Consider the following 26,193-nt stretch of genomic DNA (forward strand, 5'->3'; position numbering starts at 1 on the left):
CGTGGAACAGATTGATGTATGACCAGACATAGAGAGAACGAACAAGAGTGATGGCAATCGGAGCAGAGTCATAGAGATATCATTATTATTATTATTAATTATTATTATTATTATTATTACTATTTCTCTCTCGGGCTCTGAATCGGAGGAAAGAAAGTTCAGAGAGAGTGGAGAAAGATATAAGAAGGTACGTTTTGTTTAGTTTTTATACATATAGCGTCATATTTATATAGCTAGCGTTAGCGTGCCCAACTACTACAGGTCCATGAGAAAGCATGAAAAGCCTCACGATCTCAGAGTAGGGAGGAAAATAATACATTTGCTCACATCAACTGGTAGCTAGCTATGTGTGTGTAGCATGAAGGGGCTACAGATTTATTTTCGTTTTGTAACCCTCTCGTGTAAAATGATAAATACATTAGCTAAACCCAAACTTAGCTTTCATCAAAGATTCCTAATGAGAGGTTGAAAACCGTCTCTGCTTTCATGGAAACCCCAGAAACTGGTTGTGACGGCTGCTGTTCTTTACTGAATGGTTAGTATGATCCATGTAGGGTCCAATTATTTGTATTAGCCAGTGATAGGTAAGTGCTGGTTTTGTACCCTACTGTACATCTATGTTAAGCTGTTCAACGTTCTACTGACACTATTTTATGTAGTTATAATCAAGGCCGGATTAACCATATGGACAACCTGGGCAAGTGCCCAGGGGCCCTTGAGCAAAGAGGGCCCTCAGTGATAAGATTAAAAAAGAAAAAAACTTTTTTTCCGGGCACAACCTCACTCATCATACATTGTTTTAAACGACACTCACACTTCGCCATAAATAACACAGCTTTTCCATAGGGTCAAATTACTGTAGGTCTCTGTACTGTAAGTCTCACTATGTATGCGCTCAACTTTATTACTTCGCGGCGGCGGTGGTGTATAGCCGAATCACAGCCCCACCCTTGAGCAACCACACAATTTCACTACATATTTTATTTTTGTAACTCTCGATGTTTGTGACAAATATAACTCCTTGTGTACTTGTACAGCCAGCCAGTCATATGTTGGCATTAAGTGGGGTGCTGTTCTGAGGTTTTGATTGATATTACCTAGGTCTTCTTGAGCCACACACTGTCTTGAGATCTTATCCATTGTATCTTTGTCTTGTGATTTTTAACTGAAAGGGCAAAAGGCTAGACCTACTTTGGTTGGACTATTACCTCATTCACACCAACGCAACTCCGGTTCAAGCTCCGTGCTAGAGCTTTTCAAATTCAGAACCGGTTCTTCGGTTTAGCTCCGGCTCTTTTCACACCACCCAGAGTCCGCCTGGTGCTGCGTCATCGTTTGTGTCATGACGTAACCGTTTGCGTGCCTGCTTCATAAAGCCAAACCGCGCGGAAACCCCTCACAGCTCACACCGACAACAACAACAATGGCCGATTGTGCTCCAGCTTCCTCTGTACCTCTTCGGAAGACCAGATTCCCAGTAGGTAGCTGGTCTCTTCAGTGGACCACTGCTGCTTGTTAAGTTTCTCCATCGTCGTGTACAAACTGGATAAAACATGGGCTTTTTGTTGTTGTTCAGGAGTTGATCCCGCCCCTGCCCCGCCTCGACGTAAGCGTGACGTATGCGGTGCTTTTGCTCTAGCCGGACAAATCTTTGGTGCTTGAAACAAACCGGATTCCGGAGCTAAGAGGCTGCTCCGCTGCGGTGTGAACAGGAAAACCCGGTGCTTTTCAAGCTCCAGCTCCGAACCGGCCCTGAAACACCGTTGGTGTGAATGAGGTATATATGGCTGCGTCCCCGCTTTTGACAAATAGGAGTGCGATTTGACATGCCAGATTGACTGAAAATTCTAAATATTGGTCATGTTGGTAGGATTGGGTAGGCGTGGTGTTACTTGTTGGTACGTGGGTTGGGGGGGGGTTCCCATGAGTGCTCAGTGCCCAGGGGCCCCTGGAGGTACTAATCCGGCCTTGGTTATAATATAAGGTAATAAATTGAGAGAGCTGAGACAGGCTATATTATCTGTTTGAATGTCCTTAAATTACAGTATTCCAAACAGCAGAACTTCTGTGTATGTGATGTGACAACCTGACATGGTTTAGCCTTTTCCCACACCTATTACTTGCCTGATCAGCCTGCTCTCAGCTTTCTAGTTTTTCTGTGTTGTATTGAAGCAGTGTCCAAATGAAAATGACTGACATTTTTGTTTTAATGTGTAGATTGTCTTTGAGAACTGCTCACCTGTGGAGATTGCAGTGGCAAAGTGTTCCTGTGTAGCTGGAACAGCACTCTGCAACCACAATGTTGCACTGCTGTTCCAGACCGCACACTACTCCACACTCAACCTGGCTGCTGTACCCCCTGTCCTCAGCTGCACTGAAACAGAGCAGCGATGGCACAAGCCAAGAACCATGGTAAGTACAGTATGTGTTCACAACCAATCCACGGTTTAATGAGTATTTCCTTATTGCCAAGAGCTGATTTAGTATGTAGCATCAATGACCATTTCAATTAATTTGACAATCCTTTTGTGTAATTAATAGGGTGTGAAACCAGGCAGAGTGAGTGACATGGTGTTCATTTCCACTAAGCCAAAGCGGTTTACAGTTGCTGACGGTGTAAGGTCATATCTATTGTCCTAAGTAATTCTATGTAGCCTGCTATAACTTTGTGATTGTTGTCTGAGTGTAAAATTCTTCTTAAAGTCCTAATTATCATATAAACATGTTCAAAGGAGTACACATTACAAGGCCGTGCGGGGGGAGCTGCCAGACCCAGATGTCCTCAAAGTCAGCGACGCATACAAGGACTTCCCCGCAGACATCGCACCACGAAAAAACAACGAATGGCTCACTACTCAACTTACTCAATAGTTATCCATTAACAAAAGTTGTGGATGCTAACTAACTTATCTTGCATTTATATAACACTCTTTCAGAGGAAATTTTGAAAATGCACACATTATATATATTTTTTGCATCTACTTTCTGGATGTTGTACATCTGTTCATCTGTTATATAAACTAGCATTACTTAAATATGCAGAGACTAATTGAAATGTTTAAATATGTATTCCCCCCCCCCGATATAACATCAACCTATGTTTGGTAAAAGTGTATTAAATTAATCTGTAAAATGTTATCATATTGTGGATTTATTAAATTATGTATTTTCCTATATTATTTATGTGTGTGTTTGTTTTGAGGATATCATTAATTAGTACCTAAACATAGTATGGTATAACTGCTTTTTGTAATGAAATACACAATTGGTTTGGGAGCAAGAAATCTTTTAATCGTTGTTGCCAGGCTGTACGCAGCCTCATAGGTATGACTCCATGCTCTGTGACACAACGTATGTAATTTTGAGCAATGACCCTGTTGCTCCACACTTCAACCACGATACTTTTCTGGACTAGCCATCAATACATCCGCTGATGGCCAAACCATAGGGCTTTAGCTTATCATAGCCATCAACATGCCAGACGTGGTTGGGTCCTTCAGAGCTGTATGTTCTTCGTACAAATCTTCTATTACTGCGAAATTGAACTCCAGAGGGATCAAGCTCTCTCATCAAGTTCATGACCTCATCCCTTTTTACAGTAAGGGAGTGCTTTTGGCGCAATGTCTGACACATCGAGCGGTAACCGTAATGTTGGCCAGGTCCATTTAGCTCATCTTGAATGGCAGCACGAACATTAGCCAGAGGGGAGTAGTTTTTTTTCCTTGATAATGAAACACTTTTTAATGTACTCTTTAAAGTACGCAGACTCATTTTTACATGTGGGTAGTTTCCAGAAAATCCAAAATGTCATCGTAGCTGAAGCCATCATGAAAGTATTTCCGAATGAGGTCCTCTTCTGTGGGGCTGTAAGATGCTGATTGTAAAAAAAAAAAAAAACAAGGAGAAAAAGAAGAAAACATCATGTGATGGCTCACTGTCTCAAAATCTGATTCTAAATGTATAATTTTCTCTATAAAGAGAGAACTAATACACAATTATTAATGTATAATATAAGCTTTTTTGTGTATTTAATGCATTGGTCTACAATTTAATGATGGCTTCTACATATTTCACATAAACAGACAATGCAAAAATGTGTCCTTCATGCTGATAACTAGTGTATGCATCTGCCAATTAGTATTCTAAACAGAGTAGTGTGTTGACTCCTTATTTATTGCATTTGAAACAGATACAATACAAAAAAGGGAACTTACTGTTGTGTTCAACTTCTGACAAAAACTGTACATTTTTGCCACAGAACACTTGAACTGTCCCCAGATGTTGGCCACAGAAAGGACAAAACATGGCAGCCTGAAAAGACATACATTTATGCAGTAAGTCCATTTAATCAAGTCAATCAAAAACAAAAACGCATAGTCTAAATAGTGGTTAGCTAAATAAATAGAAAGATACATCATGTTTGTTTTAATCTGTCTTTTCTCTCTCTCTCTCAATTAAATTAAATAGCTTTATTAGCAGGACCATAGTTACAGGCAATTGCTACAAACTGCTAAGAATTCAAATGTCCTTTTTCCGCGGTACTCACTATGGCCCGTGTTATTTGCCTGCACTTGATTTGTCAAAGTTTTAATAATGTTCTTCCCTCACTTTATCTTCTCTTCATTATTAATAATGCTATGATAAAGTGCAATTACGTAACTGCCACTACGTTTTTGTTGCACTATAACTACTAAATACTGCTAATAATAATTGCATTGATTGTGTGACTTTCTATGTTTCTACGTTTTATGTTGTCTGTGGATGTTTAATTGCTCTTTTTGCTGCTGTGTTTATTGTGTTTATTGTATTTTGTTACTCTGGCACAACAATTTCCTTCGGGATAAATAAAGTCTTATCTTATCTTATCTTCACGTGAAGCTCTCCCATAGACTGTAGCTCTCCTCAGGTGGTGTAATAGTTAGGCATGCTAACGCTAGCTATATAAATATGACGCTATATGTATAAAAACAAAACAAAACGTACTGTTGGAGCTATATATCTCTTTATATTATTTACTAGTTTAACATTTATTTTCTTGCTGTTTTATAGTGTTTATTGTAAATGTATTCTTAGTTAGTCTCATAAATTAAAGTAGTTTCTATGCTTTTATTTTGAAGGCATGTTTTGGGCACTGGTTGATTAGAGCACCTGGTGTAAGTAATTGTATATATTGGAGACAGGTGGAAGTGGAAGCCAGAGCACTAGTAGGCAAACGTTTTTTTTTTTACCAGGGTGTTTCGAGCCACAGGGTTTTCCAACCACAGGAAAGGAAAGCCATAGGAAAGGCTTAAGGAACAACCCAGAGGAAACAAACCAGAGGAAACCTGTTCATTGTCAGTGATATTGGATCATAATAAATGTACAACGGAGAATCTTGTCTGGACCTGGATCATTGCCCTGCGTAAGATCTGCTAACTAGTGCCTCAGCGGCTGTATTATTTTAAGTTAATTGTCTGTTTTATTTCTATATGATTTTGGCCGCTACAAAGTAAAAAACCGTGCCGTCAAAGCGGACTTGTTTTCTGAAGTAATTTTTTGTGGATCTTTGGATTGCCCGCGTTTGAAGTGGAGTATTGGATTTCACTTTAAAAGACACACCGGGCCCTGGACGGACTTCAACAACGGCACAGGAACATGGGCGGTATGTGAACATTTTCTCCATTGGCTGTATAGGAAAACGGCCTCACTATTGGAGTGCTGGACTCATTGTTTCGCCGCATATTAATGAACAGTGGAAAAAGTCTAAAGAATAGTGGGACATTGGGAACGGGTGCGCACAGTGATTAAGCACTCTGACGCGCAGGCAGCGTTTTCTCCTGTGGATAAAAATAACACATGTGGATATTTTAAATACAATTCAGGATGATGCAAGAAGTTGCATCAAAGGACAGAAGTGGATCTTCTGACGAGGTAAATCCTAAGGACATTGCACTACACATGCTATGTTTAAAGGACAATGATTCCAGACTACAGAAATCGTTCAGATTATCATACCGCTCATCTGCAATAATCAAAGCTGAAGCGCATTTAGCAGTCCTTAAAGAACGCATGGCTGCATTGAAGAGGAAGCATGCATTGGAAGCCCAAGAGGAGGAGCTTAGAAAAGAAAAGACAAAACTTGCTTTTGAACTAAAACTGTCTGCACTCAATGCCAAAATTGACATACTGAAAATCCACTCGAGGCGTGGATCGAAAGGATCTGTGGAAAATGGTAACCAGAAATCTGAAAAGATAAAGTTTCCTTCTGCCCCAAACAACAACTGTTTTTCTCTCCAACACAACCATCACTCACAGGATACATGTTCAAGCTTCAATATGAACATAGAAAATGAGGAAACAAATTCCATAAAGGTGGATGGATCTAGTTTTGTTTGCCCAGCTGGTCACATAATCAAAGACTATTGGAGATTTTTGAAGTGCAGTGTGTGTGTCACCAGAAGCAACTGTCAGCCCTTCACATTGAAGATGAGGATACAGGCACATCCTTAATTAAAGCACATGTTTCACCTGGACAGTCAGAGACAAGTGTTCATACTGGGGCCGGTGGACCTGGAGAGGACAATGGATTCAGCTCTGGCTGCCCTGTTACCTCTCAGCTTGCATTGGAACAACAAGAAAATATGTCCATCAGACCCATCAGGATTTACAAGAAAAACATCAACAGTGCAATGTGAAAAGCACACAGAGTGAGGAGCAGGAAATAGATCACAAAGAAGAGACCAGCTCCAAGACATCACAGCCTCACCAAAGTCCTAAACCTCAGACTGAAACACAGGATGAAGAAATGGAATCCGACCTCCAGATAGATGGTGTGAACAGTGATGGAGACACAGAGGAGCCTCCTTATGAAGAGGATTGGGATGACGGAGCGAATGGAGAAGGCCGAGAAAAGAATTTCCAACAGGAGATATTTTCTTTATTGCAAATACAAGTGGACCCTGGATGAGGGAAAGGACGGACAATGATTGGTCAGCTCTGCGAGCCCCAAATGAAGACCAGTGTCATGGAGAGACCTGTTTGAAGATCTGCCTGCTCCTGGATGTAGCAGCGTAGCATCATGGACATTTATTCTTTCTGTTTCTCTAGACTATTTTTCTTTCTCTCTATTTCTTTTCCAGGAAGCTGTTGCCTGAAGACTATAGACGATTATTTGTATGGTTAGCATAAAGATAGAGTATAGCTCCATCTATATATATTTAAATATTGTGTGTTTACACTGGCCACAATTAGGTGCCGGAATGTTGGAGCTATATATCTCTTTATATTATTTACTAGTTTAACATTTATTTTCTTGCTGTTTTATAGTGTTTATTGTAAATGTATTCTTAGTTAGTCACATAAGTTAAAGTAGTTTCTATGCTTTTATTTTGAAGGCATGTTTTGGGCACTGGGTGATTAGAGCACCTGGTGTAATTGTGTATATTGGAGACAGGTGGAAGCCAGAGCACTAGTAGGCAAACTGTTTTTTTACCAGGGTGTTTCGAGCCACAGGGTTTTCCAACCACAGGAAAGGAAAGCCATAGGAAAGGCTTAAGGAACAAACCATAGGAAACCTGTTCATTGTCAATGATATTGGATCATAATAAATGTACAACGGAGAATCTTGTCTGGACCTGGATCATTGCCCTGCGTAAGATCTGCTAACTAGTGCCTCAGCGGCTGTATTATTTTAAGTTAATTGTCTGTTTTATTTCTATATGATTTTGGCCGCTACACGTACCTTCTTATATCTTTCTCCACTCTCTGAAATGTCTTTCCTCCGATTGCCAACACTCTTGTTCGTTCTCTCTGGCCCAATCCCAAACCACTCCCTCGACCCTACCCCTCCGTGACGGAGTGAACTCCGTCTGTAGCCACACTCGCAGCTCAACGAGGCTCCCTGTCAGATGGAGGGAGTAAATACAGCGGCAAGCTTTGGGACGGACTCCCCTCTCTCCGGCAGAAACAGGAAATGCCGTAACTGTATGTAACAACGGTTTCAAATCAGCATCTCTTAGACAAAAAGTTTAAATTAATAACTCAAATAAAACTCCAAACATATTTCATTGTGTTATTTTTTTGTAAAGCTCTTTTAGTTTTAAACCTGATGTTTATAAGCTTCTTAGTTTTTGCAACAGTCTGTAAATATACACAACTTTATAATAAAATGCACACATTTACCTTTTTCTAGACTAAACACAGGTATGATCCTAAGTTAAAACATATGAGGTTGTTAACATCGCAGTTTATCAGTGGATGTTTGCTGGAACTACTTGTAAACAGCGTGTTTCCTGACAGACGCACACAGCGTGACTCCGGTCAGGTAGAGACCGGTCTCAAGTCAGCACCGCTGCAGACTCGCTGTTTGAGGGCTTGATAGTATGAAGGTAGATATGGTGCAAAATGCGAGAGCGTGTAAAACCTGATGTGAGCACTTGCAGAAAAAAAATCTGGATTTGTGTGCATACATTTACACTTGTATAAAATATCCACGTAACTGTGAACCAAATGTACACTTGTATAAAATATCCACGTAACTGTGAACCAAATTTGAAGTCACAGAAGAAGAAAAAATGAACTTAGTGATGAAATGTTCACTTGCAGAAAAATACATTTTTTTAAAATATATTTTTCCATTACAACTGCAACTTGGTTATTACAACCTCTCAAATCAGTCATTACAACTTGACGAATCTGCTCTGTGGCAGTATAAATCGATGAATCTGCGGTCTTGACTTTTGCTACACTTCTTCTTACAATTTATTGAAATGTGAACCAAAAGCGAGTCCTCCTCGCTGATGAAAGACCCTCAGTCCTCCAAACCAACAGACAGGACGTCCATCACACAGAGGTTTCTCCCTGAAGTCTCTGCAGCTCTATGGATACCACGCTGTCTCAATCCATCCACACTGAATATGAGGGGAAAAAATAATAAGCAAATAATAAATGCTTTAGACAATAATAAATATAAAGTTGACAGTTGAGTTGGTCAGTTTTTAGATTGTCAATACTATTACTGTATAACTAATATATCAGGTTAACGGGCACCTTCAAATAAAGATTGGTCTTTAAATACGTTTTGTCTCTTGAATTGTTTGTCTAAAGTCAAGGATCTAGAACTGGTACTTAGTTTTAATGATACAGTCTGGTTATTATGCTGTTTGGAGGAGGCCTCACAGGTAAGAGTACTAACTAGCTACCATCACATGTACAGGGTTCCCACGCTTGCCTTGAAAAAAATGTCCATGCTACCTCCTGATTTTCCAGGTAGCATATTAAGTGATCTATAGGCCCCTGAAGCTTTCCGCCCCCATCCGCGCCCCCCTTCCCTCACACACAACCCCCTAGGACACCTGACTACTTACTTGATTTAAAAGATGTGCGAGTCAAGTCTACATTGTAAATGCTTAGATATGATGTCTTATTGATAGAGAGCCGCAGTGACGCGTCCTTAAACCCGGAAGTAAACTTCTTCCGGTTCCTTCGTCTAAAACGCAATGCAATTTCTCCATAGGATTTTGGAAAATAGCTCGAAATAAGGTCTGTGGTTGACACATATTTAAGAGATGGATCACGTTTTGTTCAGCCGGATAATATCCACATGTCAACCCTACTTTTATAATTTTTGAATAATAAATCTAGTCGGCAGAAGCAAAATGCTATTATGCTATAAACGAACTACAAGCCAGTACAGCAGCAGGGTCGCACGACTTCAACGTCACGCCAACTTAAGATCGTTTCAACTGACTTGCACTGAAACTGCACTTTGAAAACTTTAAATATATTAACATTTTAAACTGTATACCCCGGTTATCTAGGCCCGTTTTGTTTAATGTATACCACGTTTATCTAGGCCCTTTTTGTTTTATGTATACATGTCACACTGGGAAACGATATTTCGATATTTCTGGATGTATAACACATGTAGAATTTTTGACAATAAAGCTGAATTTGACTTTCGCATGCTTGCATATTTTAACAAAGCTTTTCATTTTAGCCACACTGAATTAAACTACAAGTCATGGCTGTGTCAATTACCAGTCTGATATCGTTTTACAAAGATGACAAGAAGAGTGTAGATAGAGGAGAGAACCACTACAAGTCAGGACACGTTACAGTGCAGCCTAGATGAAGGTGTGCTTACCGGTGTTGTCATTGCTAGCATGAAGGACAAGGTTTATAGTGTCGGTGAGTAGTGATAGCAAGAGTACCGTTAACCTTTTAAGACCGAGTTAATTTATTCACATTAATTCCCATCAACAAATCAATTTTATGTGTCACATGAAATCTTTATTAGGCAAGGCAAGTTTATTTATATAGCACTTTTCAACACAAGGCAATTCAAAGTGCTTTACAAAAAATTAAAGACATTAAGAAAATGGCATTTAAAATCAGTCATTAAAAAGAAAAGCTAATAAAATAAACATTAAAAGAAAAAATACATGGATAAAAGTTACAGTGCAGTCTAAGATATTAATAGTTCAATTAAGAGCAGCGACCAAAAGAAAAGTCTTCAGCCTGGATTTAAAAGTAGTAAGTTGCAGCGGAACTGCAGGTTTCTGGGAGTTTGTTCCAGATATTTGGAGCATAATAACTGTACGCTGCTTTACCATGTTTAGTTCTGACTCTGGGGACAGAAAGCTGACCAGTCCCTGAAGACCTGAGAGATCTGGATGGTTCATCATTTAGCAGGAGGTCAGAAATGCATTTTGGTCCTAAACCATTCAGTGCTTTATAAACAGCAGCAGTATTTTTGAAATCTATTCTTTGACACACAGGAAGCCAGTGTAAAGACTTCAGAACAGGAGAGATGTGATCCACTTTCTTAGTGTTAGTGAGGACTCGAGCAGCGGTGTTCTGAATCAGCTGCAGCTTTCTAATGGATTTTTTAGTGAGACCTGTGAAGACACCATTGCAGTAGTCCAGTCTACTGAAGATAAAAGCATGGACACGTTTTTCCAAATCCTGCTGTGACTTTAGTCTTTTAATCCTAGATATGTTCTTTAGGTGATAGTAAGCTGATTTAGTAACTGTTTTAATGTGACTGTTGAAACCAATAACTAATTTAACCCGCTGACAAGAGAGCCTACCTCCGAAGATCGTGACTGGCTGAGGGACAGACTCAGGGGCAGGTTCTCAGGAATTTCTTGGCTTCTCTCCCCCGAGCCAGAAGAGGAACACTACAGCTTGGAAACACTTACTGTTCCTGAAATTATCAAATCTGTTGGGCATCAGGGACCTGAGGCAATTGTGGCAAGCATGGCATTGTCTGAAGAGCAACAGAGGACAATTCAGGTGGCTACCACTGGTCAGCGAACCAGCCCAAACTGGCATTTGTTCAGGAAAGGAAGGTTGACTGCCAACAACTTTGGAGCTGTCCTGAGGTCAAAGCGTGTGACTGCTTCCTTTATTGCCAGGGTGCTAAGGCAACAACAGGCCCTTGATGGTGTTTTGTCTGTACAGTGGGGGACTATGAATGAATGTGAGGGCGTCAGGGCATTCACCACTGCAACTCAGATGCAGGTCCATGAGTCAGATTTGTGGCTCTCCCAATCAGGAATGTTAGGGGCATCTCCAGATGGTCTGGTAGGGTCTTCCGCTGTGCTTGAGGTAAAGTGTCCCTACGGAGCAAGGGAAATGACAATTAGTGAAGCATTGCAAATCAAGGGCTTCTTTGTCAGTAAGGAAGGAGAAACATTCAGCCTGCGTGAGGAACATCCTTACTGGCACCAAGTGCAAGGTCAGCTTCACCTCACTGCAAGAAAGAAGAAGAAATAATAAAATTGTGAATTGTTTTTAATTTACATTTACTCGCCTTTGCAATGTTGTGGTTGTTAGAGTGTTAGGTTTTCTGTCAGCTCGTCTGTTGGGAAGATATAAAATATAGTTTCATGGAAGTCACACCGTCACATATACTGTAAGAGCATTAAGACATACAGTACATAGGCTAAAACAAAACATCTAAAGATATAACCTTGCACTTTGATAAGTCTCGTGAACATTTTCACTATTTTGACATTTTTATAGATGAAAATTGAACTAAAGAAATAAATGGTAGATTAATCCATATTGAAAATAGGTGTCAGCTGCTACACTAATTATAATAGTTATATTTCTTAATTAATTAAGATAAGATATTACTGTATTGATCCCAATTTGGGAAATGTTTGTGTTGCAGCAGCATAACAAGAAAAACAAAATATAAGTTATTATATATACAAAAGTATGTGAGGGATGGAATATTAAATTGAATATAAATGTAAAATGTACATGTGATTTTACGTCCAAGAGAAGCTATGGAGCAGAGAGTTCTCTGCCAGCCAGAGGTGATTTGTTATTAGTTCAATATGTCAAACTGATTTCCCTGACTACAATCTTTAGTTATATGGTGAAACGTTATGCTGCTTGTACTAATAAGACTTATCATATAAGCCACACAGGTTTTAATAGGATGTATTCATTATCTTTACTTGTGTTGCGGTCTTTTCAGCAGCGCCATCTCTATAACGGCGATACAGTCACTACCCATTATTTACATTTCACCGTGACATGGACAAAAATGTAACGTCAGCTTACCTCATGGCACGAATCCAGACTCTCCTTTGGAAAACATTGGCCGGGAAACGATAGAACAAGCACGTTTCATGCGAAGACCTGTGGCTGCAACCCGGAGCAAAGCAACAAACCATTACGTAGCTAACTAGTAGCACTAGCTTTAGCTAACGTTAGCCAACGTTAGCCAACGAAACGAACTGCCGAGTAAAATTGGAAAACACTGGTAATTAATTATTCTATAATTTGTAAAACTACGGTGTTAAAAACGACAATTTCAAAAATACAGATTCTAATGGTCAGATATAGATATACAGATACTAAAGATAGGCAGGTACTTGCTTTTAAGCAGAACACAGGGGAAAACAAACTTAGCGGGAGTGTTTACGTGTTCGGCGTAATGACGTACAACGGCCTCGACAATTTCTGTAGTCCTATTCAGCCATTCGGTAACAACCATCGTTTTTCAGACACGTAAACTCTTCAAAAATCCCCAGTGGGGTCACTGATGATGTATTTAATGTCGTAGAACAAAACGTCAATTACCTCTTAAATTTGTGTCAACCACAGACCTTATTTCGAGCTATTTTCCAAAACCCTATGGAAAAAATGCATTGCTTTTTGAGGAAGGAACCGGAAGTGCTAAAAATGCTAACTTACTTCCGGGTTTTACGACGCGTCACTGCGGCTCTCTATATCAATGCATGAAATAATGCAACAAGCTGTAGATGAACAACAATTTATTGAACTGGAACTTTGAAACACATGAGCACTGGGATTGATATATGTTCTCTCTTCCACTCCTCTCCTATTTCATCCTGCCCTCTTCTCTCCACACCTCCCCTCTTGTGTCCGCTCCTGTCTTCTCTTCCTACTCTTCTCAACTCCTCTCCACTCTTCTCCCTTTTCCTCTGTCATCCTCTACTCTCTTATCCTCCTCTTCTTCTCCTCTTTCATCTTCGCCCCTCTTCTCTTCCTCCTCCCTCTTTCCTTCTGTGCCCTCCTGGCTCCTCCCCCTCTCCACTCCCCTTCCTCCTCCTCTCTACAGTCTGAAGATCTGAAACAGAATGTTATTTTGAGTTAAAATTGGTCATCTCCATAAGCTAAAATGGTGTTATATTTGTTTTTAGGAGGGTGACCAATAAATATTACAAACTTTCATACATCCATAAAGGCTATTGCGCATACCTCATTGCTTTAACTTATTGACACTCTTGCAGCTCTTTCAGGGCTTTGTCTAGAGCTGCCACCTCTTCCTTTTTATCAGCAACCCCTTTCCTATAGGCATTTGATTTTGACAGCAGTGTAAAATCGTGCTTCTTCTCTGCCATGACTGCCATTTCAAGTGCTTCTTTCTCTATTGTTTCAGCGCTAGTCATTACTTTTTGCCGCTTTGTTTTCACTTTCTGGATTTCCTGGGAGAGCTCCTTTCTTTTCTTCTCTTTAGTGGTTTGCTCTCTCAACTTCTTCTGGTCTTCCAGATACATCTCATATCTTGTCCTTGCTCCTCTGCAGTGTTGCTTTAGGTCTTTTGGAAGAGCTCCATCTGTGTGCCCAGCCATTGCATCGTGGACCAAGCGCATTGTTATTAGCGTCTTCTCCTGCCCGCTCAGCAACTTACAAGTCTTCAACCCATCGAGTGGCACAGAATTTCAGAGGAAATCTTGCCGTTTTAGTCAGCTCACTGAAATCCTCTCGCCTTGCTGGCGAGTCATGGAACACCTGCCAAAGCGCTCTCAGCGCATCTCCGATTTTCCAACCTGTTCCCCTCTCTCCGGTCTGGAAACTTCCATGCACAACATGCAGACCACAACTTCCCAGGTTGATGAGCTTTGGTGCATCTGGGTCCTCTTTGCTCTTGTCCTCTTGGAATATTCTTAAGAACTTCCAATTCACTGTAGGGCCGTCCATCGATATTTGTAAGAGCTTCTTGGGGTCAGAGGTGACAGGGATCTGTTGATAATCTCCAATAGCTTCTCTGCCTGAGTGTGTCCTAGGAACTCTGAAGTGAAGTAACGCACAGCTACTTTCCCTTCGCGTTCACTCCAGTAGCGCAGAATGATATCCATCTGTTCTGTTTGTATCACTTTGTAAAGGCATTCGTCAAAAGACACTACATGACACTTTGCTTTTCTTACGTCTTCGATCAGCTGCTCTTTAAAATGAGGATACAAGCCAAAACATATAAGGTAAGCCAATTTTGTTGCGCCACATGTAAATTGTTTGGCAATTTCACTGTCTGGGAACATCTGAGCAAAAGTGTTTGAAATGTCAGAGTTGGAGTTGAACGAGAAGTGTGACCTGACCATCTTCATGACCCAGCGAATCTCTGCTTCAAATACAGCTTGGCTTGAAAAAAATGTTTTCCCCTGAGCCCCAGAGCCTTTTTCCGTAGGCTGTTCACTGCTGGTACTGGGCACCTGACTGTCACTTTCGATATCCTGGCTTATTGGGCCGCTTCTTCCCTCTCCTGTTTTTGTAGTCAAGAAATCTATCATTCTTCTTTCATTATTTAGCTGTCTAGCTGACTTGGTGTGGGTTTGTCCTTTTGAATGGCTCTTGAGGGAAGCGACCCCCATATTGCTGATGTCAAATGACTTGCGGCAAAACTTGCAATAAGCCTTGTGGACATCTCCTGGTACCTCTCCAATCCTTGTATTGAGAGTCATCTTTCCAATGTGACTTGAATCTGCCGCGTGTCATTGTCACTCACTCCTGTAATGCATCACACATTTGAGATTATGAGTCTTACGTAGAAGGGATATTATGCCTACTCTTACTCTGTAAAATCTTTTGTAAATCAAACTAATGAACCTAAAATGGAAAACATAAGGCTGGTTCCCTTGTGGTTCCTCAGTACAGCAACCCCACTAGTAAGCTTAGCTTAACAGTATAGATGTATAGAATCAGTCTAGGCATGATCAATGATTTTTCAAAAATGTCTCACCCCAAATATTCCTATTTAGTAGTATCATTTTTTTAAAGAAAAAAACGAAAAATCACAAAATAGCTAAAAGTAGATATAAGAATGAATGTTACAAAATGTATCAAGACTAGACTATTCATGTCAACTAGTATAGAAGTAATGTCACAGCCTAATGTGAAAATGTATTGGTAGTTAGCTAGCAATGCAAGCTAGCCAACAGTAGCTAGTTAGTTAGAAAACTGAATGATGGCTAGCAAGATTGCACTCCATGTGCTTGCTAACCATCATTAACAAATCCAAATTCAAAACAAACTCAAACTCAAGTTGCTAGCTAGTTAGCAAGATTGCACTGCTTACTAACTAACGTTGAGAAACCCAAGTTTACCACAGTTAAAACACAGCTACTTACATTTGAGGATAAACTTGCATAAGAAGTTTCACTGTAGATGTCAAGGCTCCCGTGTTGGCTGGGAAATGCATGTATTTGACCCTTCTATTGAGATCGCGAGTAACGTTATTATTCCTGAAGTCCACCAATCCGAAACTATACTTTTAAAGTCCATATCACCAAGTTGCCTGCATCAAATTCCAACATCCAATATACCATATAGGATGCCAAGAGCATGCTCTACAACAGGTGTCTCAGACTCCAGGCCCGCGGGCCATATGTGGCCCGCGAGACAGTTTCTCATGGCCCCTTTGTTGATATCATGTAATAGTGTTAATCTGGCCCGCGCGTTTACGTTTTATATTTCAATTTTATTTTTCCCGCTGCTGCTGCTGCTGCTGGCAGGGAACTGCTGCGCGGAGTTCCCTCGCCCCTCCCCCCTCCGAGGGAACTCCGCCACACGTCAATCAAATGCGCGCAGCGGAATCAATCCAGACAGAGTGATCCAAAAGTGACACAGAGTGGAAGCAAAATATATCGCCATGTCTTCATCAAAACTTTCAGGGAAAAGAAAAATCGATGATGACCACAGAACATTTCAGGAGAAGTGGGAGACTGAATATTTTTTTTTACAGGGGAAACGCAACGTGCCTCATATGCACAGAGAAAATCGCTGTATACAAGGAGTATAACGTCAAACGTCACCACTCAACTAAACATGCAGAGTATGCAAAATACCTGGGAGATGAGAGAGAGAAAAAAGTCACAGAGCTAAAAATAATTCTATGGAAGCAACAAAATCTCTTCAAGAAAGGAAGCAATGAGGCTGATTTAGCAGTCGAAGCTAGCTATGTGGTGAGTGAGATGATTGCTAGAGCGGGAAAGCCGTTTACGGAAGGCGAGTTTGTAAAAAAATGCATGTTGCAGGCTGCAAGTATAGTCTGTCCGGAAAAGAAGGGTCAGTTCAACAACATCAGCCTGTCAGCTAACACAGTGGCAGAGCGCATTTCTGACTTATCAAGTGACATATATGAACAGCTGTGCGACAAAGCCAAACTTTTCCGTGCATACTCTGTGGCTCTTGATGAGAGCACAGACATCACTGACACCGCTCAGCTCGCAATGTATGTCCGTGGTGTTGATGACAATTTTGAAGTGACAGAGGAGTTGCTTACAGTGAAACCAATGCATGGCCAGACCAGCGCTCAGGAGATATTTCAGCAACTGTGTGATGCCATTGCGGATATCGGTCTGCCATGGAAGAGGTTTGTTGGAATTACGACGGACGGAGCGCCATCAATGACAGGGAGAAAAAACGGGCTGGTGGCACTTGTTCAAAGAAAACTGGAGGAGGAGGGTGTGGAGGAGGCTATTGCTCTGCACTGCATTATCCATCAGCAGGCCCTTTGCAGCAAATGCTTGAAGTTTGACAATGTGATGTCTGTCGTTGTGAAATGCATCAACCATATCAGATCCAGGGGCTTAAAGCACCGCCAGTTCCGTGCTTTTTTGGAGGAAATTGAGTCAGAATATGAGGATGTGCTCTACTTCACAGAGGTACGTTGGCTCAGCAGGGGAAACGTCCTGAAGAGGTTTTTTGAGTTGAGAACAGAACTGAAAGTATTCATGCTGGAGAAGGGTGGGATGGCTGTTCCCGAGCTGAGTGATCCCAAATGGCTCATGGACTTAGCTTTTCTTGTTGACATCACGCAGGAGCTGAATGCTCTGAATAAGAAGTTGCAGGGCCAGGGCCAGCTTGTTAGTGCAGCATATGACAATGTCAGAGCATTCTCTACAAAACTGATGTTATGGAAAGCCCAGCTCCCTCAGAAAAACCTCTGCCATTTCCCAGCATGCAAGGCTCTCATGGACAGGGGCACAGCATTCAGTGGTGAGAAGTATATTGATGCCATTGTGAAGCTACAGGAGGAATTCGATCAGCGGTTTGCAGACTTCAAGACACACAGAGCCATTTTCCAAATGTTTGCAGACCCCTTTTCCTTTGATGTGGAAAAGGCCCCTGGTGTGCTTCAAATGGAGCTCATCGGCCTGCAGTGCAATTCTGAGTTCAAAGCCAAGTTCAGGGAAGTGAATGGGAAAGCAGACAAGCTTGGACAGTTCATGAGAGAATTGCCCCCCTCCTTCCCTGAGATTTCCAGGATGTTCAAGCGGACCATGTGCCTTTTTGGGAGCACATATATGTGTGAACAGCTCTTCTCCACCATGAACTTCAATAAGTCAAAGTACAGGTCCAGACTTACTGATGCACATCTTCAAGCTATACTGAGGGTTTCAACTGCTTCCTCCCTCAAACCAAATGTGGCTCAGCTGTGTGAGAGGAAGCGCTGCCAGGTCTCTACCAGCAAGGAGTAGGTAAGAAAGAGCAACTGTACATAGTTATGTTGTGAAGAACAGTTCATGTTAAGAAGATGTTGAATAACTGTTAATGTTTTATTTTTTAATAAATGTTTTGCGGAATATTTGAAGCGGCCCAGACTTGCCCACACTCTACGTCCAGCGGCCCCCAGGTAAATTGAGTCTGAGACCCCTGCTCTACAACATGGGATCATCCATTTCTATATACAGTAAAAGCTGTTCACATGTAAAGGGTTTTTATAAACTCATCTTAATTCTGTGCTCAATAGTTTCATTTCATTACTATTTTACACCTCATCCAATAAAAATTTCCAGGACAACTGTTTCTATTTCCATGTAAGTGTTCCCTTTTGCTCAGTTTCCATGACTTTTCCATACCTGGAAAATGAAAAAATTAATTCCATGTTTTCCATGTTTTCCAGGTACCGTGGGAACCCTGATGTACCTTAGCTTGACTTAAATGTATTAAACGTATAATTAAGTGATGGCAAAATATAAATAACTAATGTCATGCAAACATATTAATATTTGATTGATTCCAGAGTTGAATTTAGCACAATTGCATACAAACGTCAAGGGATTTTGAGATTCTGAAGTTTTCGTTCTAAATAGAAAATAGCATGGATAATTTACAAAGGCTTTAAAAACACAGCAGGAGCCCAAGACAATTATAAAACGTGTCATTATTTCAGTACAGTTCAATTGGTTTTATTTTGATAAACGGTTACCAACCGTTAGTGCCAAAGCAGTAGGCTATAATATATTAATTACTGCTGTAGACTACAACCACTACTTGTTTAGCTAGCATAAACTCAACAAAGCTAGCGTTAGCTGGCTAACTGAACGGCGGTCTTCAAAGCGGATTTAATCCTCAATCACAATAATAATATTCAAAGTAATACTGGGCAAGTAATGGGCAAAATTTACCGTTGATTGACGCGCCATGTCAGCGGACTGGTAGGTACACGAACCGTTAGCCCCGCAGTCAAGCCTCGTCGTTCTGATAGCTCCGCCCCTTCGCTCCAACCCCCGTCCCTCCCCCACATCTACAGGGTTATGGCTAGAAAGGATCCGTCTAGTGTAAAACTCTCGCGAGAGTTTGCAAGTCACGTGGCTGAATGTTTACGTTTGGCAGGCAGCCTTTCCGTTACGATCGTCAACATCAGTGGGCCACAGCAAATGATCGTGAGAAGCTAAACTATCTATTAATTATGTCAATATCAGGGAGTGTGATTGTTGAAATAGGGTGTTAGCGGTCTTGCTGTTCAAAGAAGAATGACAACACTGTAGATCACCAACACTATGGTTTATTTTTTATTCAGGGCAAGTCAACGTTGTCGCAGTAAAAGTCCCAAGATAGCTCCTGGTGCAATCAAATGTTCCCTTTCAGTGTTTTACTATTATCCTGCTGCATTAATGTGTATGTTGCATCATGTTACTGCTGTAGATGTGTTTCCGAGCCGCTCCAACGAGATTTACAACGGGAACGTGACGTCATATTTACACAAGACGGATCCTTTCTAGCCATAACCCGTCTACAGCTGATCTACAGGTGAAAATTACTTTTGCGACACATTTATCACAAGAAGTGTAGCAAAAGTCAAGACCGCAGATTCGTCGATTTATACTGCCACAGAGCAGATTCGTCAAGTTGTAATGACTGATTTGAGAGGTTGTAATAACCAAGTTGCAGTTGTAATGGAAAATACATCTTTTTAAAAATGTATTTTTCTGCAAGTGAACATTTCATCAGTAAATTCATTTTTTTTTTCTACAAGCTACAAAACTTTTTTTTTTCTTCTGTGACTTCAAATTTGGTTCACAGTTACGTGGATATTTTATACAAGTGTACATTTGGTTCACAGTTACGTGCATATTTTATACAAGTCCAAATGTATGCACACAAGCTCAGATTTTTTTTCTGCAAGTGCTCACATCAGGTTTTACACGCTCTCACATTTTGCACCATATCTACCTTCATAGATAGCCCACTCGCTCTCCACACCGCTCCACACTCGCTGGTTTGGAACAGCCCTCAATATGGCGGAGCGGGGTAGGATGTAGGGGTAGGGTGTAGGGGGCGGTTTTGGGAATGGGCCTCTATGTCTGGTCATACATCAATCTGTTCCACGTAGCGCGCCCCCTAGAGGCCTGGAGAACTTCCGGAATGTTTTTTATTTCTATGTGCTTTGGGATTTGCATGTGCTTTGGACTTTGCATATCGTGCAGCGTTTTTTTGTTGCATTTGTTTTCGGGGTTTGTGTGTTGTATTTAGTTTGCATCATTTCTGTAAATGCAGCATTTTTCTGTTGTATTCGTTTTTCAGGGTTTGTTTGTTTTTCATTTCATTATTTGCAGGTGTTTCCTGCTTATGTATGCGTTTTGGTCCGTTGTTCCGCGTTTGCACCAGCCGGCCACCATAGTATAGGATGCTGAGGGTGTCACTCAGGCATCCCCCGTCTCTCTGCCAATCATAGAGCTGTACCGTGATGCTGGTTGAGGTTGGGGGAGCAGACGGGGAGGGCGGGGAAGTTGTGACGTAGACACTGATATATATATATATGGGTGTGTGTGGGAGTTAGAGTTGGTGTGTGAGGTTGAACCCACAAGCTGTACATGAACCTGTGATCATCTGAGAATAAGAAGAGTTATTAAAGCCTAATAACTGGAAGCCTGTTTCCAACTCCATTTGTGAACGTCACAGTATTTTGGTATTTGTTTATGTAGGCTACAGGTATTTAATTCAGTAACTTGATTTACAGTTCTTTGTTTCAGTATTTTTTTTCCAGACTTATACACATATAGTCCGGTTGAATCGAACCCTGGTGCGTTTAGCCGCTTGGTGCGGTTCGTTTGGGTCGGTGTGAACGCAGCCCGAGACCTCTGAAGTGAACTAAACAACCGGACGCTGGTCCGCCTAAAAGAGGTGGTCTCGGACCGCTTGCAAGTGAACTCTGGAGCAGTTCATCTCTGGTGTGAACGCAGTCCGCACCAAAAGATAGGAAGCCTAGTAATTACTAGTCACAAGAACACGGATGTCTTCAAAATCTTTAGCGAAAGAGTCTTTCAAGACATCCGTGGTTGTTGAAATCTCAGGGATTTGCGGTTTTACCCCTTTAATGTCTGACCAATGGTTGAACAGCATTTCCGTGCACATGACTTGTGTTTAAAGTTTATAGTCCGTTTGAGTTTTGCCCGTGAACACAAACCGAACTTTCTGAAAAATGAAACATTGTAATAAACTGTAGTCTCGTGCGCACCTGAACACGGACTATTAGGTTTGAATGCGACCTCACATTACTGCAATGTTTCTCAAAGTGGGGGGCGGCAATAATCAATCAATAATATGATACAGTACAGTGCAAGTACGTCTGGGTCTCTGTGTTTCATTCAAGCTCGGTTCTGTGTGTGTGTGTGGAACGAGCCATTTTGTGTGCGTGCGCAAGTTCGAGAGAGAGCGCACCGGTACCGGAGATCGTTGTTGTTAGCTTCTGGTGCTAGCGAGCTAGTGGCTGGGTAAACAATTATTTCCGAGGCACACGTTTATATGATCATTATAGTTATAAAAAAATAAGAAAATAAATGAAAAACAGGTATGAAATGCTATATGACAGTAAAAAAAGAACAAAGTTTAAAAGAGGAGTGATTTGTAAAATATCCATAAAGAAATAGTAAATCTGTTTACAGTTCTGTTTCAAATGGGTGTTGATAGATTTATCCATATCTCTTCATTTTGCTCTCAAAGTGCAGCAGATTGATGCTTTTAAAGGCCCAGATACACCGGCCAGTCACCTGAGAAGTCGCCGACACCGAGTGTTGCGTCGCCGGACTCTCCTGCGTATTTGCCGACTTCGCGCACTGGAACACACCGCAAATCCGAGCCGAGCACGTATGAACTGCGTATGCGTGAGTGGCAATAACTCTCCTTACCAGCAGGCGGCGGTAGTGTGTATTCATCATTCAAAAGAGGCAACAACCGGAACAACCAGAAGACAGAGAAGAAGAACAGACTCCGTGATATAAACAAACAACAAATAGCGTTTTTCTTTCCATTTTCACTCTCGTCCATTGAAAACATGAACGAACAGGAGCTCTATAAACCGATGAGGTGAAATAGCCATCCGTGTGTGTTCCATCTTCCATTTTAAATCATTTGTTTACCTCCGTTAACGCTTCTCATGCACTGTTTCGCTAAGTGGACAGCCAATCAGTGTTATCCCTTTGTCCGACTTCCGGTGGTGTTCCCGACGCCGATTCAACATGTTGAATCGGCAAGAAAAGGCGTCAGGTCGGCAGAAAAGACCCGACGGTGCAGCGCACACCACTCCGAATAGGGCGTGTCCACGCTCATGTTCGGCCCGACTCCCATTTACTGCCGATTTCGGACCGGTGTATCTGGGCCTTAACTTCAATATTTAAAAAAATAAAATCCCTGGGGGGCATTTACCCCTGCTTACACCTACTGTATATGCAGTGAGCTGATTATCGAGCCTTCATTGTAACAGTCGCGGATACACTGTGTATGTGCGTGGGGAGTGTTGCAGTAGAAAATTCCACTGTAGCGACCGACCGGTACATTAATGGGAAACCCTAAATGTTTGAGCACCCTCTATGAAACGTCAAGCTACCCCACAGCACCCCCAAAATAAATCTCTGGCACCGCCACTGAGCCTGCATCCCCGTTTTGAAGAAATGTGCAGTGCAAAACAGGCTCATTGCAGCCACTAAAGCTGTGATAAGACACTTTTTTGCCAAATATCAGCATTTTCTTTCTTTTCATTTTTTTGCACAGATTGCAAAGTATTATAACTTATTGTTCTAGCAAAGGGATTGCACAATTGTATTATGTATTTATGTTTTGACCACACAGACCTATGGAGCATTGTTTTTGTTGAGCATATTTGTATAATATAAAAAGTCATGTTTATGTTCATGTGTATGACATCATCATAATGTGCCTGAAACGTGGTGATGCTAATGAGCATGCGCAGAAACAATAAACGGCTCTTACTCCAGGCCAAACTCTGAGCGATAGTGGTCGTGTGTTTTTTCTGTCCGTTAGCATACTTACACTACGTTGGCTGATTGCAAACGTGGAGACGTCTGCTGAATTATGTCTGACGCAAGTTTTATTATCACTGTCCTAGCAAAGGAATGCCCACTTTCATATTGATGTATATGAATAAATGTTAACTTGGCCCTTTACGAGACTATTTGTGTTGGGGGGGTCCAACTTTTTTTTTTCTCCAATGGGGGGGCCTGACAGAAAAAGTTTGAGAACCACTGCATTACTGCAACAATTTCCTGCGTTTTTTGCAAGAGGCAAACTCTGGGGCAGAGCCGGGAGGCCAATAAGGAAGTGCCTCAAACTGCAGTTCATCTAGTGGCCAGTAGGAGCAGTCTGCAGAAGGGAGCAATTTCCATAGATATATTAAAATGCCCAACTTTACAGCAGAAATAAACATGTTTACATCGTGGTTCAAAAAAACTTATACTCTGTATAGTTAGATTCCCCCTTCATGACTATTGATTGGGGGGTGAATTTTTTCTCAACTCATCTGTTTAATTAATATTCAGTCTTAAGTTATGCTTAACTTAGACCGTGGTCACAGTGAGTGACAGCTCTGTCCAGTGACTGCTGCTGTAAACTTCTTGTCTACAGGGACTCTGCCTGCTCAGTTCATCCGGGGGACATAACTTGAACTCGGACGTGTTTGTTTGTTCTTCATGCTTATTTCGGACAATTGTGACTCCCTCTGCGGTTAAAACAGACGGTGCATGAATGTGGTTTTGCGGTAAGTGAAATTCAAATTTTTTCTTTATTTATGTGTTTATGATTTTAACGTACATTAAGTACATTAAGTACACTATATCGTTGTATTTACTGATCCTAGTACCAGACTAGACTCTAGCACTAGGATGATATGCAGAAAACAATCTTCACTGTGTGTGCTGTGTGCTCTGCATGTGTGGCCATTAAAGAGGATTTCATCCTCCCAATATTATATTTTCTAGGGTGCAGCCGTTGGCTGACACTTTTAGGCACCGGCCACAGTTACTACTGTAACTACGGTTCCAAGCCGTGTAAGTACTGGCCATAGTTACTACTGTAACTACGGTTCCAAGCCGTTTAAGTACTGGCCATAGTTACTACTGTAACTATGGTTCTATGCTGTGTAAGTACTGGCCAGAGTTACTACTGTAACTACGGTTCTAAGCCGTGTAAGTACTGGCCATAGTTACTACTGTAACTACGGTTCTAAGCTGTGTAAGTACTGGCCAGAGTTACTACTGTAACTACGGTTCTAAGCCGTGTAAGTACTGGCCATAGTTACTACTGTAACTACGGTTCTAAGCTGTGTAAATACTGGCCATAGTTACTACTGTAACTAGAGTTCTATGCCGTGTAAGCACTGGCCATGGTTACTGCTGTAACTACGGCTCTGTGCTGTTCTCTTCTTTAGAAGCTAGTTATCCGGTCTTAAACATTTGTGTTTGACTTGATCTCGCTTGATTGTTAGCATCAGCCGCTTGGCTAACGTCTTGCGTGTACTGTTAGGCTTCCTTATTAACTCAGCTGGTGAAGGCAGTGCTCTCGCTCCCGCTCCCGGTAACGTATTGTTTTGATTGTTAGCAGCAGCCGCTTGGCTAACATCTTGCCTGTTTTATTAAAGCTTTTTTATTTAAGCTCTGCTGGTGAAGGCAGCGCTCTCGCTCCCGGTAAACATATTGTTTTGATTGTTAGCAGCAGCCGCTTGGCTAACATCTTGCATGTTTTATTAAAGCTTCTTTATTTAAAGAGCAACTTCCAGGTTAAAGACACCTGTGAATAAATGTGTAGGAAAATGATGAATACACTAGATTTAAAAAAAATATATACAGAAATATACACTACAGTGACATCTGGCGTCATTTTTGTAAGAAATGTTCACTTCCGCATAAAAAAGCCTCGGCACGTGACCTCCCGCGTGTGACGTAACACGGGGGACACAAGGGGGAGAGTGGCCAGAGTAACGTATTTATAAACATGGATCCCAATGCTAGTTTCGACACAGAAGACACAGAAGAAGTTGAACATGAATATTCAAATGCATATGACGGACCACAACCTTATAATTATGAGCCTGCTAGGCGTCCAAGAGACCAGGAGCAGCCAAGGATTAGAATAAATAACGGCCATCGGTGAGAAATTGAGCTGTGGTGTGAGGAGAACCAGTGGAGAACTGGGCAGCTATCTCGGTGAGTGACCGGCGTTAGCTACAGAATGTTAGCTAACGTCACATCACAACATTGTAAAGTTAGCTATCATATATCAGGCTATAACTAAAGTAGCATTGATAATATAGTAACGTTACTGGCAGGACTGTTGATACTGATCCATAACAGAAACTAATGCGCAAGTATCAGCCGTATCTCGCGTTACCTAATGCAACTCCACACTACGGTGCTGTGTACCGGAGGAGAGACGCGAGATACGGCTGATACTTGACGATCTGGCGGAGAAAGGTTGTGGAGCCTCCGTTGATACGCCGTTGTAAATGGCTTGATGGAAAGCAGGTGTGTAGTCGGGGAGGGTGCACAGCTGATTGCAGCAGGTGAGTGGAGGTTGAGCCGGGAGCCAGGAGTGACAGCCACCACGCACACACAAACAACACAGACAGGGTGAAACAAACAAACACAAAGGAGACGGCTGGAGCAGTACAGCCTCCACAGCGTTACCTAATGCAACTCCACACTATGTCTTACGGTGCCGTGTACCGGAGGGGAGAGAGAGAGAGCAGCGAAGGGGGGGGGGGGGGGGGGGGGAGAGAGAAGTAATACGGTTTCCTGATAAAGCTGTGGAGAGTATGTGCTGCAGTGAGGTGGATGCACAACGCACTCAGGAACGAACGCTAGCTCCGGTCCTTTTTACTGTGGACTCGATGTCCTGACAGGCTGGTATTTGTGCAACCTGCACAAACACAATACTGCA

At 41.7% G+C, this 26,193-nt stretch overlaps 1 protein-coding gene and 2 long non-coding RNA genes across 5 annotated transcripts; 2 read left to right on the top strand and 1 right to left on the bottom strand.

Moving 5' to 3' along the window:
- The first annotated feature begins 52 nt into the window (after window positions 1-52).
- Window positions 53-3,074, top strand: LOC307019742. Of its 2 annotated transcripts, XR_013802732.1 has the most exons (4): window positions 53-187; window positions 2,218-2,412; window positions 2,542-2,616; window positions 2,733-3,074. It is a non-coding gene; the product is annotated as an uncharacterized lncRNA (long non-coding RNA). The 2 variants fall into 2 exon arrangements; XR_013802731.1 differs by having other exon boundaries at window positions 2,542-3,074.
- A 209-nt stretch (window positions 3,075-3,283) lies between these two features.
- Window positions 3,284-19,242, bottom strand: LOC307019744. Of its 2 annotated transcripts, none has more exons than XR_013802733.1 (3): window positions 19,149-19,242; window positions 4,215-4,311; window positions 3,284-3,874 (listed from the first exon to the last, which is right to left on the bottom strand). It is a non-coding gene; the product is annotated as an uncharacterized lncRNA (long non-coding RNA). The 2 variants fall into 2 exon arrangements; XR_013802734.1 differs by lacking the exon at window positions 19,149-19,242 and adding an exon at window positions 6,746-8,472.
- Window positions 16,225-18,660, top strand: LOC307019724 (general transcription factor II-I repeat domain-containing protein 2A-like). The gene is made up of 2 exons (XM_079650791.1): window positions 16,225-16,709; window positions 16,882-18,660. The coding sequence occupies exon 2, from the start codon at window positions 16,968-16,970 to the stop codon at window positions 18,216-18,218; it is 1,251 nt and encodes a 416-aa protein (XP_079506917.1). The 5' UTR covers window positions 16,225-16,709; window positions 16,882-16,967; the 3' UTR covers window positions 18,219-18,660.
- Window positions 19,243-26,193: the final 6,951 nt, after the last annotated feature.

This window comes from Notothenia rossii (genome assembly GCF_949606895.1).
Source record: "Notothenia rossii genome assembly, chromosome: 9".
Lineage (NCBI taxonomy): Eukaryota > Metazoa > Chordata > Actinopteri > Perciformes > Nototheniidae > Notothenia > Notothenia rossii.